The sequence below is a fragment of the Propithecus coquereli genome, unplaced genomic scaffold (assembly GCF_000956105.1).
Source record: "Propithecus coquereli isolate 6110/MARCELLA unplaced genomic scaffold, Pcoq_1.0 Scaffold213, whole genome shotgun sequence".
NCBI classification, from domain to species: Eukaryota; Metazoa; Chordata; class Mammalia; order Primates; family Indriidae; genus Propithecus; species Propithecus coquereli.
This window is the reverse complement of record NW_012146412.1, coordinates 2390871-2405285: the sequence shown is the minus strand read 5'-3', so window position 1 is coordinate 2405285 and position 14415 is coordinate 2390871. Positions and strand designations below refer to the sequence as shown.

General features: G+C 45.1%; 1 protein-coding gene across 5 annotated transcripts in view; it reads left to right on the top strand.

Moving 5' to 3' along the window:
• TBC1D1 (TBC1 (tre-2/USP6, BUB2, cdc16) domain family, member 1) overlaps positions 1 to 14415 on the top strand; it is a 214635-nt gene that overhangs the window by 141593 nt on the left and 58627 nt on the right. For 3 of the 5 annotated variants that reach the window (XM_012644490.1, XM_012644491.1, XM_012644495.1), the window contains 3 exons: positions 584 to 733; positions 1371 to 1490; positions 2572 to 2711. In XM_012644490.1, the coding sequence (XP_012499944.1) occupies positions 584 to 733; positions 1371 to 1490; positions 2572 to 2711 (410 nt within the window). The remainder of the gene's footprint in view (positions 1 to 583; positions 734 to 1370; positions 1491 to 2571; positions 2712 to 14415) is intronic. The other 2 variants (XM_012644492.1, XM_012644493.1) reach the window with 2 other exon arrangements.

Below are 14415 nucleotides of genomic sequence, written 5' to 3'. Positions count from 1 at the left end.
GTGAAGCCTGTTTCTCACAAGTCAGAAGTGGTGGGACTCAGTACTTGCCTTTTCTCCCCTAAGAATGTAGCTCTATGATGGACGTTGTCAGACGTCAGCGGTGAGAGGGCTGGAGAATGTCTGTCTGTCTGTCTGTCTCTCTGGCATGGCCCGTTTTGCTTTCTTCCCCTCTCATGAACTCTTGTTTATCTACAGGAAACAAGACATTGAAATTCAGGGCAGGATATTGTTCATTTTAAAGGAAAATGTATTTTTAAAACTTTGGATTTTTTTCTTTTGTTTCTTGTTTCAATTTTTTTATTTTTTCCTGTCAGTTCCTGAAAAGGGAGTGGAGAGAAAAGTGTTATCGGGAGCACAGACAAGTGGGAAATGGTCAGGAGCGGCCTTTGGCATGCTGTTTTTGCTGAAACCGCCTGTGCCAGACAGAGTGCAGAGACGGGGACGAGGAGTGGAAAGCAGTGCCGTCCTCTTGACGGTCGTGGGGAAACCAGGGGCGAAAGCAGCTGTGCTCCTTCTCCGTCCTGCGCCCGCCTGTCCCACCCGTGCCCCTCCGCTAACCCTGCTCTCTCCGGTTGCTGTCTAGTGTGGACGCTCCACCTGCGGGCGAGTCTAGGTGCGGCCCGGCTCCTGCTCCTCCACCGCGGCTAAACCCCTCGGCCTCCTCGCCAAACTTTTTTAAGTACCTAAAACATAATTCCAGTGGAGAGCAAAGTGGGAATGCTGTGCCGAAGAGGTGAGCACACTTGGGTGGCAGGTGCAGCGTGGCTTCCCGGGGCGTTCACGCTGGCCAGCACGTGCCGAGGAGGGTCCGTGCAGGAGGCCAGAGCCACCACTTGAGTGTGTGTGTTTGTGTTTTTGTTTATATTTGGTCTTATTTTCAGCTGTCATTTGAACCAACTTAATTTTACTATTGATTAATTTTTTAAAACTTTTATGAAAACAGGTCTTGATGGCAAACTGTTTTTTATATACTTACTTTCACATTTCCCCGCCCTGTTGTGTGTACACACACACACACACACACACACACACACACACACGGTTAATATCTCTAATCACATACACTGCAATTTGTGCCATATCAGAAATTTCCTGATTGATTTAGGAAAATTATTTTTTTCCAATTTGAAAGGAAGAGTCATTTGGAAGGTGGATTGTTTTTTTTTTAAATTAATTCATTGATCTCATTTAAAATCAGATTTTATTGATTGAAAATGAAAAGTAAATCTCATTTGTGAACTATTTTTAACTTCTTATCTGGTTTTCTTAGCATTGGAACAAAAATGTTTCTTTTATTTTGAAGCTTATATTTTATACTTTGTATGTTTATGTTTCTTTATCTTAAACTCTTTTTTCAACCAAACTCTCAGCATCTCCTACCGTAATGTCCTGCGGAAAAAACTTCACTCTTCTTCCTCTGTGCCAAATTTTCTAAAATTTCTGGCTCCTGTAGATGAAAATAACACCTCTGACTTTATGAACACAAAAAGGTAGGGCTTAATTTAGATATATTAAGCCTGAATGTTAAAGTGTTGAATTATTGTTAGATTTACAAGGATGTTTTGATTGTTCTTTGCCATTTTAAAAATCATTTTAGCTAAATGTATTGTGTCTTCTTTCTTACATGTTTTTCTTACCAAATGTCATTTTAAAAAATGTGCAATCAGGGGGAGGGGGGCAAGGGCAACATACATAACCTAAACATCTGTAGCTGAAAAAAAAAAAACTATGATGAAATATATTAAAAAAAAATGTGCAATCAGCCTGTTCTCCAGTTCTAACTGGGATTAATGTATTAATGTGTTATCTTCAGAAGATTAAAGAAAGTCTTAGCCAATCCTCTAAGTGAGAATAGTGTTTCTGCGTAGTGAGCGCAGGGCTGTCCTAATAAGTCAGGATGTCTGCTCTGTAAGTTGAGGTGATGGCTTAGTTCTGGGTGTATACTCAGTGTAAATTACAAGGGTCTCTTCAGGTTGTCCTGTGAATAGGAAAAAAAATTAACGATTAAATTGTATTTATATATATTGATAAATATCCTTTGTTTTGTAGTTTTTACAATACAAGATATTCCACAATTATCATCAAGTAACTGCACAATTTTTGCCTTGATAGTTCTGTGTAATTAAACTGCACCTTTTTTCATTTTCTGTGGCAATCCATGGAGACCATAGGCCTCTGCTGAGAAGATATTGTCACATACAGATTAGGGCAGGTTGGGACCCCATGACAGCAGTTCCCCCTTTAGGCAGTTTCTCTTTCCCGGAGTGGCACCAAGCAAGGCCCGTTGGAAGCGATGATGTGTGGAGCATACTTCTTGATGCCTGTTGCGGCAGATCATTTAAGGGTGTGCAATCCTGCTCTTTTCGTGGGAAGCACCTGTAAGAAAGCAGTCCTTTAGGAATGGTGACTTACCGTGAGCTTGATTTAACTTTGGCGATTGTCTGATTGTGTTTGTTTGTACAAAGATAGTTTGTATTATAATTTAGTGCTTCGTTTGAAAAAAATGCCAAGCTAAACATACCCCATTAATATCTCCCCACCACTCATAAATCAATCATCTTATGATTTTAGAGACTTTGAATCCAGAGCAAACCATCTCGGTGACGGTGGCGGGACCCCTGTGAGGGCCCGGAGGCATTCTTGGAGGCAGCAGATATTCCTCCGCGTGGCCACCCCACAGAAAACCTGCGATTCTCCCAGCAGATATGAAGGTAAGACCCGCCCCTGAAATGAAACCGCGAGAAGAGTGCCCAAACAGAGTCCTCCGGGTCCCTCTCATGTTGGTAGGAAAGCAGAGAGCTGGCGTTTTCAGCATTGGAGGGTCTGAGGTGGTGACAGGGGTGAACTCAGGGAAGGGATCTAGAGCTCATTTAAGGTGACCTCTCTGAAAATAGGAGCACAGCTCTCTGATGTTCATGGTGGTCAAAGCGTGCGGTCTGCATTCAAATCCCAGCTTCCCCTTAGGAGCCGTGAACAACAGTGAGCTGTCCAAACTTTTCACCTGTAGTCTAGGATCGATATGCCTATTGACACACCAGTCAAGATAAGGGACCGTGATGTCATTACTCACATATTTTTTAAAGTGTTCAAAATTCATAATATTGGGAAAAACGGTGCCACAGACATTTCCAGTATAAATTCATGGTGCGAAGGTGCCTCTCTGGTGTTCCTGGCGCATTTCGTCTCTTGCCTCTGCCCCCTACGTGGGGGCACCACAGCTGCTGCTCCGTCAGCACCTTCTTGCCGTGGGCAGCTCCTCGGTGGAGCTGAGAGCTGAGTGGCCAGGGTCCGATTCTCGTTGCCAGCATGAGCTGGGTTGCCAAGCTGTGCCTTAGTCTTCCCCTACCCAGCGGAGAGGCCCGCCTGCCACAGAGGGAGGGCTCTACCTCCAGGTCCCGCAGCACCCTTAGGAGCTGAGGAGGGATGGGGAAGGGGAAGGGACCAAGCTATGATTCATGTCAGCAACAACAACAGCAAGAGCACCAGAGCTTCGGCGTTTAAAACAGTGTGCCAGTGTTGCAGAATGGTGTCCCTCCCAGGGAATGGCTGTGGCGATTGAAAGGTGATAATGTCTGCTTTAAAATGCTTAGTGCAGTGGCCAGGATGTGTCAGGGCCCGTGGATGACTGTGTAAAACTACCTGCTCCATTTTAGAACCGTTCTGAGTTTCCAAATGAGCTTTCTTAGACTGGACCAAATCCTGGCTCCCTGTCTTTTCATGCCTTGGTTCTGTTCTGGTCTCTGAAGCCACACAGAATAAATTTGCTTTTACTTCCTGCTCTTCAGTTGACGGAGAAACTGCCGCATCCTTTAACTCCCTTCTGCAGGTTAACTGCCCTTGTTGCTGTCGGGGACATCCCTAGCCCAAGTCCTCAGCTGAACTCGGTGTTCCCTTGGCCTCTGGCCGTGCACTGCGTCTCTCCTTCCATCGAGCTGCCGCTGTTCTGTTCGTGCAGATTGACCTGCACCTGTTTTTGCTTTAAGTAATGAACTCACATTCTTGGCTCTACTGTATCTTCTCCTTTTGGACATGAGCTGTTATTTAAAAAGTGGACTGATTCCTGTCTATTCTTGAGAAGCTTTTTAAAAACTTTTTTTCTCAAGCCATCTGTACCTAGGAAATGTTGGTCAGTTTTGGCCAGACCTTTTGGGGTTGTTTTGAGTCTTGATTCTGGTGACCAGTAGGGTGTATGTAGTTGCGTGTTAAGTGGGTGAGCATGGCCCTTGTGTCTATAGAACAGGGCCTGACCTAGATGCTGCTCCTTCTGTTCCTGGGCCAGAATCATCAGGATTCATCAGACGCCAAAGAACTCCTGTTGGTGCACCCCATCTCCTGCAGGGAGGTGTCCCGGAGACCCCGTCAGCCCTAAGCAAAGACCGTGGTGTGCGGCTGCCTTTCCTCTGATGGAGGCTCCTGCCGGCCACTCTTGCTTGTGCCACAGCAGGCTTGAACTCCTGCTACCCCCGTGACCTCACATGGTCTGTCTCACTGCCTGGCCCAGCACGCTCTGCCTCATGTGCCCACGGCTCCCTCCCCCCATTCTCCCTGCTGCCACCTGGTGCTCCTCTTCTCCTATCCTGACTTTCCCATCACACCTCCCTCCTGTCTCATGCGCTCACACTCACCTGCTTTGTCGTCGTCTTTATCGACTGTCCCCTTGGTTCCTGCAGGCTTTGCGGCTGCTGAAGGCAGGCAGGTCAGTGGCTCGGGTCCTCACAGACTGCGTGTGTGCCCGTCAGTGACTTCACACTGCCTCCTCACCTCCTTTCTGTTCTCTTTTTGGAATTAAGAAACGCTGTCTGAATTTCTGGATCGCATTGTAGGTGTTCTGTATGGGAAAGAAAGGAGAATAAAAGGATTTGGGACTGAATTGGTATAATAACAATAACCACGGATTATGCCTTTTCTATACTCTGCTAAGTGCTTTACATGAATTATTTCCTTTAATTCCTAGCTGATTTATGAAAGTCAGCATTTTTATCCAGCCTTTTCTACAGAGGGGGAGTAGAGGCTTGGAGTAGCCTAGGTCACTTGCCCCAAACCACAGCACTAGTGGGAGCCAGAGGCAGGACCTGAGCTTGTGGGCCTGAGCCCCAGACCTCTCTCTCTGAGCCCCACACAGTGCTGGGCTGCGGCCAGAGATGCCCAGCAAGACCCGCTGGGTGTCTGTCTGTCCCTCCTGTTACAGGGCTTTTTCCCCACAGGAAGTTTCCTGCCGTCACCTGTGTGGGGCAGGTACTCTCAGTGTATCCACACGTCTCCCTGTTGGCCAGGACCCAACGATGGATGTAAAACATGTTTCTGAGCATTTCAGTCTCTGCACTTGCCTTCAGCCAACCAACCGTGTCCCCTCCCCGGCCCCATCCCTATTAGTTAGCTTTGGGACTGGAGTGTGGAAGGCAGGGAGACTGAGGACAAGTCAGGCATCTTCATCCTCCCCCACTGTTTACTCCTTATCTCCAGAGTGCAAGATGCTGGAGCCTTCCACTGTGGCCTTTGACCACTTGGACCCATGCTGGCAGCTCTCCTTATGTTCCCTTCAGCTGAGAGGCCTCCACACCTACAGATAGGTTAGGGCCCTGAGGCTTCTTTCCAGAGGTCTCTGCTTTGTCCACACTGTCCCCAGCAGAGCATGTGCTGCCAGAGGCAGTACAAAGTCTCTGTTCTTGCTCTGCCTGGTGGTTAGACCCACTGGCAGCTGAGTGTCTGCAGCCAGTGGGCTCAGTGAGTGCCCACTCTGGCTTTGGCATGAGAGACATACTAGTGTGCCTGGAAGAAACAGTTCTTAACAGTGCCTTTTAAAATCTGTTTCAGATACTCAAAATGACTATTTTGCATTTATATTCTGGTAGTGCAAACTTTAAGTAAACAGATAGAAAATTTTACTTCTTCAAGGTGAAAAAATGAGGCAGGGATATTTGTACTGTTCCATCCCACTTGGAAAATACTACTAAACAAATCACCAGTAACTTATGAATAAAAACCATGGTGTTTGCATAGTAATAATGGTACTAGTGAAGGAGAAATAGAATTTTCTGTAATTTGGGGGTTCTGATTTTTATAAACGGCCAAAACCTGGAGAGAAGGGTGTTAGTGAGTAAGGAGTGCAGCTCCAACTAAATATAGTGTAAAAAGAGAGCAAATTATGGAGTCAGGCTAAGTGGATAGAGGTGGAGAGATTAGACTGGGCAAATATTGTCTCAAGCAAAATTAGTCTCCCTCTCGTTTACTCAGGGATACGTGACTCTTTCTTGTATATACAGAACCCCTGTGAAATAATTAAGTTGTAAGAATCTGAATTTTATGTTTTAGAAACCTGACGGAAGTAGGTAAGAAGTTAATTTATACTTAGAAATTTACTTATGCATGTCTAGTAGCACCAGGGCAATCATTCCCAATTTTTTAAAAATTCATCAGTGACCAGTTGATCTCTTGTAAGAATTCCAGCTTGAAGTTAAGAGGACTGGTTTTAATTCTAAACCTCAGAGAGGTAGGTCTCAGCTTCTCAGATGGAAAGTCAGGTGTGTAGTAGGCACTACATTCAAGGGAAACTGCATGATAAATAGGAAATCACCAATTTTTACTTGAAAGCTCAGCAAGGCATTTTTGCCTTTGTAATTTTTGTAATAAAACATTTTTGTAATAAAACGAGTATCATGAAATAGAATGCTAAAAGTTACATGGTGGTTTACATTGAAAGCAAGTGGCTTCAGTGATGCTTTAAGCCTGTGGTGGCCACATATGTCCACTGCCCCAGAAGCCCCAGGAAAGTGCATCTTCTCTTCCTTGTGCTGTGGGTTCTTTGGCAAAAGGCTTGTGTGATGCTGAGCGTGTGAAAGGTCCATTCTTGGGAACTGCGCTCGATGGAGGGTGGGATCAGGAGAGTGCTGTTAACTCCTGGCAAAGCTGCAGGAGGCGGGATGTGGTGAAGACAGCATTTGTAGGTCGTGTCAAGGCAGACATGTTTGCTCCTCTGAGTGGAGGCTGAATGACGTTTGTGTCTGTGTAGCAGTCCTCGCTCGTTTTCAAAACCTTACTGCTGGTTTCCACCATGAGCCTGTACTGAAGATAAAACAGGTAGTAGAGGTACTCTGACCCCTGAGATGAAGGCGTAAACACAACTGTCCATTAAGTGAGTTTAGAGCAGCATTTTACAAGCTTCTATGTGCTTGAAGTCCTCTGGGAACCTTGTTCAAACACAAATTCTGATCTGTAGGTCTGGGTTGGTCCTGAGATTCTTAATTTCTAACAGGCTCCCCAGTATGTTGCTGGTCCACTTTGAGTATCGGAGGCTTAGACTAAGCAGCCATGGTAAACCCCATCCAGATCTTTGAGTCCTAGCGCAGGCCTCTTTCTGTGAGCCTGCTCTGGGTCTCTACAGATGGACTCAAGTTATGTCCCAAGTCCCTCAAGCCTTAAATAAATCTGGGTCCTCAGTGACAGTTTTTGAGAAGAATTGTGTCATCAGAAGCCAAGAGTTAGTGTTTTGGAGAAAATGCACTGATAAAACATGGTAGTGGGTATAAAGAAAAATATACTGATGTCAAATAAATCCAAATATATGGTGCTTTCCTATTTCCTGCCATTTATTTTTCTGGGTAGCCTTGTGTCTTGTGTGGTACCGAGAGCACAGAAACTATGCACGTGTTTGTTTTCTTAGCTGTGGGCTCTAACCTAATTGTCAGCTCTGCAAACAATGCTAAAAGTCAACTTCTGACTAGATATTTGATAGTGTAATATGCCCCATAATTTTTTGTCCTGTTGTATTATGTGAAAGATAATTCTTTGTTATTAAGAAATAATTTTTCAGGCAGCTCCCAACTTTAGAATGGGGGAAAATCCTTTTATTTACCTCTGTGTGCCAGGGAACAATTTTAAACTTAGTATTACACTTTTCATTTAAGCATTTGAGATTACATCGTGCATTTCACCAACAATAAAAGCTTTCAGACTTTACATGTTTTGTAAAAAAAGAAAAAAAGAAAACCTAATATAGATAAGAATGATTTGTTGATTTGAACCCATTGTATAAGCAAATAATCCAGTGAAATTCAAGTTCAGAGTTTTTTTATGTCGTAGGTATAGCTTTGTCAATATGCCTAATTTATAGTAACATTAGATTCACTTAATTAGGTATTGGAGATACATTTAGATATAAACAGTAATGGCACAACTAAAGTATATAATCTGAATCTTTAGGATGAATATATTATTGTGGAAAATGTAGAAACTATTTTATGACTATGATTTATTTGTGGTGTATATAACCAGTTTTTTAAGAATTTACATACCATTAGGAAATTCTAATGGTTAATATCAGTGGAATAACTACAAGTGACACTTTGCTGGGAAATGTAGGCATAGTGACATCTGTATCTGGTCTTTTGTTTTGATTAGTGGTTCTCAACTTTGTTCACCAAAAAACCTGGGGAAATTTTTAAAAATATGGGCTGGACCTGCCCTGCTGGCACTCTGCCTCACTGAATCAGCTGGTAGGGGTGGGGCCTGGATATGAATTCTTTTTTTCTTTTTAAACTCCCCTAAAGCTAAGGATTCTCATTGCTGCCATATTGAGACTGGTTGACCTCAGAGGGTGACTTGAGAAACTATCACCACTTGGTGGCAGTGTTGCACCCTGTGTCTTGATGGCCATGGTTTCTTTCCAATCTCAGAGAGGCTTGCTTAATTTTTTTTTTTTTTTTACATGTTTTTGTTTTTGATCTTATAATTATATTCCTTGCTTATTTGCAACTTATTTGAATGGAGAGCTCCTTTCTGAAATCGAGATGTTTCTCTTTTTCTACAAGGTTTGGGAACTGGCAAAACAAGGAAGAAAAAAATTCTCCAATTGCTGGGGACACATGGCTTTTTAAGATAGTTCTTTTTTTCTTTTTTTTTTTTTAAAGATTGTTCTTAATTTACTTTCTGTATAGCTTTGCTTTTCTGTGGTGAATAAAGACCAGGTTTGAGATAAAATATCGCAAGCCATGAATCTGATTGTTCATGGATTTCTGTAAAAGCTACTTAATTTTTTTTTCCTGTATTGTGCTTTTTGGCATGTCATTTCAGGAATCAGGGAGTCCACAGTGAATGGCAAGATTTTACCCTGGCTTGCTATTTTTGTGCCTGTTAACAATTGTAGGTTAGAATTGACTGAACTTTTCCTAGTGAACCACTGGCATTGAAACAGCCAGCCCGTAAACATTGTGTGAGGGCTGGAGCTCAGGGTGGTGGGTACAAGATATCATCGCAGCCACTGCTGCTGTGTAGAAAGACTTTGGGGGCAGAGGGCTGGGTCAGATGGACTGGGTTTGAATCTCTGCCCTCTGGTTCTGACACCAAGTGACACATGATGATGTTACAGCACCCAGCTGGCAGGGGATTCCTCCTTCGGGCTCATCTGACTCCAGAGTGTGTGCCTGTGTGCCTGCAGGATAAAGTCCAAAGTGGAAGATTTTGATACGCTACCTTTACATTTTAATCTATACCAGGGAGCCATTGAAATTTTTAAAGCAAGGGAATGGCAAGTAGTTTGAAAATATTTTCAGGGGGATAAAATTTGTACACATATTTGAACATGAAGCAGCTTCAAAATCAGGGCTGGGACTATGGTGAGGCCAGCAGGTGTCCTGGGTGCAGAGTTTAAGGAGACACTCTGTTTCAGGGCCCTGCAGGTGCTGACCCCGTCGTGTAGTGAGTGGCTCCTTAATTTCCATGCCCTGGGTACCTGCTAGCCTCTTTCTGGTCCCTGTGGGCTGTATAGCCTATAGCCTGCAGCCTGCTTAATAAGTGGACTGCCCTGCAAGGGAGGGAGGGTTAGATCAGCTCTGAGGAGGGATTCCTTGGCAGGATAGGTTTGTTTTTATTTTGTTTAAAAAATAGCTTTATTGAGATATAATTCATATACTATCAAATTCACCCATTTAAAGTATACAATTCAATGTTTTTATTGTATTTTAGTATATTCACAGGGTTTTGCATCCATTACTACAATCTAACTTTAAAACATTTTTGTCCCCTCAGAAAGAAACCTGTAGCTGTCACATCCTAATCCACTGCCCCCAACCCTCAACCCTAGACAACCACTAGTCTACTTTCTGTCTCTATAGATTTGTCTGTTCTGGAGGTTTCATATAAATGAAGTCATGTAATATGCGGACTTTTGTATCTGACTTCTTTCACTTAGCATAATGTTTTCAGAATTTGTCATGTTGTAATATGTATCATTAATTCATTCTTTTTTATGGCTGATTAATATTCCATTGTATAGATATATCACATTTTGTTTATCCCTTTACCAGTTGATAGACATTTGGGTTTTCCATTTTCTGGCTGTTACGGATAACGCTGCTGTGAACACTGACGTACGTGTTTCTGTGTGGACAGATGTTAACAAAGGGCTTTGTGCGTGAGCTGCCATGGAACTGCCTTCCCTGGGGGGCTTTTCCTTGGTTCTTACCTGCCAGGGTGGTGAAACCCGGCGGGGAGTATCTGGTCCTGCCAGCACCAGGCTTTCCTGGCGGCTGTCCGTTTGCTTTCCCTCTGTCCCAGGCCGAAAGGGAGGGTGCTGGCGTTCTGTGTCACCCTCTCAAGTGCGTGAGAGTGCTGGGGGGGAGCCAGGTCTCCAGGAAGCCTGCAGGGTTTCCACAGCTCTCCCTTGCCCCAGGGAGGCAGCCGAAGGGCCACAGGTTAGTGGCATTTGCACAGAGCTACATTTCTTTGAGCTGTTCTCAAACTATGCCCCACAATCCCCTGGAGGACTTGCAGAAACAGATTGCAGGGCCGCACCCCGAAGTTTCCGATTCTGGAGATGGGTGGAATTCTCTTGGGTGGAGCCCTCGAGCTGCAGCAGCAAGGGTACCTCCTGTTTCAACTCTGGCCTTGAGTCCTGAGTGGTTGTTAGCAAAATAAACAGCAGAGCGAAAATTAGAAATGTGTTCCGTGGCAGATGATGAAATAGCCAGCGGATACTATTTTCTTTGCAGTGAAACTATTCACATATTCATAATAGCCATTGCAATTATCCTTATGATGTATTAAGCATTTAGTGTTTGCATTTTTACACAATTTACACCTATGATTCTTACAGGTATTACTGCCCCTCTTTTAAGTCATGAGGCTAAAAAGATTGAGTATCGTGCCTGTGGCTGCCGCAGGGTTCACGTGGGTCCGCCGAACTCTGAATCCAGGCTTCTACTCACAGTAGTGAACCATTGATGGTTTTAGGAATAAATTATCACGAGTTTTGACTTGTTTGCTCACTCAAATTAGTGCTTTTACAATGACTGGCTGTGTTAGAGTGAAGGAACATGTCACGTTGGAAATATTCTAGAATTAAATGTTAACTTTTGCTAATAAAGCACACATTTGGGGCATTATCAGTATCCCTGAGTTTTTAAAAGCAGAATTAGGATCTTGCTAGGCGAATGGTTTCCGTTACTGATGTGCATCTGAGTGCAAGCGCGGACGTCTCTGGAGGTGGCACGGCGGGGCATCCCCGGACTCCCGCCGGCCCCTCCAGGGTCACAGCTGTCGGCACGTTCAGGGAGCTCTCGGCTTTATGAAATCCTGGGATAAAGCCCAGGGATACATTAAACTGCTTTCTAAATGGATTTTTTCCAAGTAAATTTGTTTTGTCATTTTCATATGAATGAAAATATTGGTAGTGTGAGTACTAACAAGATTTCAAACATCGCTTACCAAAGGAGGAGCAGTGTAATTATGGTCTTACATCGTTCTGAAAATGATTTGCAGTGCCAAACTATGCATTTTATACTTGAGAGAATAACAGGCTTTCCACAGAAAGTGGAAGAATCGTGGTTCATTCCCGTTCAGGCCCTTTAGCTTGAGAACTCTCGGTGAAGGATGGTTCTGGTGGCGAGAAGTTCCCTCAGCGGGTCCTGGTTTGGGGATTTCATTCGGCAGCAGCATCTTCCCAGGTAGTTACTGAGGACAGGTTTTTCTTTTCCTTACTGGTACCAGCCTTTTGTTGTGCCAAGGTTGTGTTGGGGGTGGGAGGTCGTAATTGGAGCCGTTGGTTTCTTCAGTCCTGCAAGGATGCAAATTGCTGGATGAAGGCCAGAGGTCATAGGTAGGGTTACCTTTCTTGACAAAGTGGGGCTTCTTCCTGTCACTGCTTGCAAACAAAAGTTTGAGTTTATCGTTCTCCCTCAGAGAGACCAGTATGCACCGCGTTCTGAGAGTTTTCCTCTATTATCCCTCACACTTCAGCCTCAGTCACCCACGGTGTGCGTCCCAGGGTACGGCAGGCTGCGTCCAGTCAGCCCAGATGTTTGGTCAGCGCACAGCAACGTCACCGGCTTTCACTCACTCATGGGGGGCATTCCTCCCCACTTTCCATTGCCCAATTTTCTCTGTCTTGCCGTTTTCACATTTTTTAGCACCTTACTTCTTGGTAACCAAGAATAGACGTTATTTAGAGATTGTGTCTGATGTAACCAACGAGGGGTTACTCTTTCCCACGTCACAAGAGGTCTGAGTGAGGGGAGAGCAGAGCTGGCTCAGTGGCTCCATGATGTTACCAGTGAGCAAGGCTCTTCTGTTTTTCTGTCTCAGCCTCATGGATGCCTCCACCTCTGGCTTCCCCTCCAGTTCCAAGCAGAACAAAGAGGGCAACATCAAGGAGGAAAGGGTGACCTTTCTATATCCAGAGAGCAAACCTGTTCCAGAAATCCCTAGTGGGCTTCCATTGTGTCTTGTTACGTGAGACCGACTCACCTGGCCGTTCATAGCCACAGGGAGGCTGGGAGACATGGGTTGTCAGCTGAGCTCGTTGCCACCTTTTACAGCATTCACTGGAGTGGCCGGGGTGGGCACTGGAGGGGCTACAGCACTTCCCTGTGGAATGTTCTGGTGCTTCCCGGTGGCGGTATTTCTTCAGTCAGCCATGACTTCGCACAGATTATTTCCTTTGCCCAGAAAGCTCTTTTTGCTCTCGTTCTCCCCTCCACTCCCAGCCCATGGTGCCCTAACAGCGACAGCTTTCCTTATCCTCCCAGGCCACCTGGCTGTCACCCATTCTTCTCCTTTCTTGTCAGGCATAGTCGGCCTCTCCATTCTGGTGTTCCTTACGGGCTTGTGTTTGTGCCTGTTGGAGAGCTTATTACTTTTTCTTGGGCATATTTATCTCAACCTCTCTATCTGTGTGGTCCAAGACAGCCACCACTAGCCACATATAACTACTTAAATTTAAACATAAACTGATTGCACTCATATGCCGTAAAAGTTTAGTTCTTCACATTAGCTTCATTTCAAGAGCCACACATGGCTAGTGGCTACCGTATTGAGAGCACAGCTCTAGAACATTCCCTCATCGCAGAAAGTTCCCTTGGACGGTTCCTGCTGAACTCTTTGAGATCTCCCATACCCTGACTCAGAACCAGAAATGAGGCACCTTCAGAGTGGTGTTTGTGTTGTCTCCTAACTAAAGCAGCAAACTTTGGGCAGAGTCAAGATTTTCTACCACCCACGTGGCTCCTAAAAATGATGTTACTAGACCTGTAAAAGGTATTGAGTCCAATATGTTCAAAGAATCCTAAAAGCAAGTGGGGACTTTGAAAAAGTTATCTATTCCAAATTCCTTATTTTACAGATGGAGAAACTGAGGCTCTGGAGGGAAAGGAACCCACTCAGGGTCACCCACTCAGTCAGTGGTACAATGGACTGGAATCTTTGTTGTCACATCTCTGTTCACTTGTCTTTCCATTAAACCACATCTGATTATCACCAACCTGTTTTTCCCCCTAATTATGTTCTCTCCTTTCCTATTTAACCAGTTTCCCGTTCCCAGAGAGGAGGGGGCTGTATGCAGCTTCTTAGCCATCCCCCAGTGCCCGCTGCGTGTGGGTGGCGCAGGGCAGCTCGGGAAGCAGATAGGTGGGAGCCTGTCTCAGCCGATGGATGGGTTAGTCGCGAGAAACAGAAAATGACTCAAGCTAGCTTTATCAGAAGGAGGCTTTTAAAAATCAAAAGGGTAAGGGCTGGGAACTAGGAATTTGTCAGGAGCCGAGGACATCTCCCTGGCTCTCTCTTTGGGGCCATGTAATTTTTTTTTCTTCTGATCCCTCCTTTATTCTGCACGCCAGCTTCGCAGCTTGCTTGTCACTGCACACAGCCGTGCTACCCCCGAATCTGTGTGGCTGCTCAGCTCCAGAGGTACCAGGTACCTGACTGCCAGTCTGTGTCTTACCCCAGAGTTTTGAGAGGGGAACTGGTTGGCTCATCTTATGGCTGCCCACCCAGGGAAGGGTGGGAGGAGCGTGGAGCCACCGTGGCCCACCCTCCCCTGCCCGCGGCTGTTACCTGGGCTGTGGGAGGTGTTGGGCAGGCGAGAGCTGGGAGGGGAGGGCAGAGCACCAGCTACCATTAAGCTGGTGTGTTCTTTTTTTTTTTTTT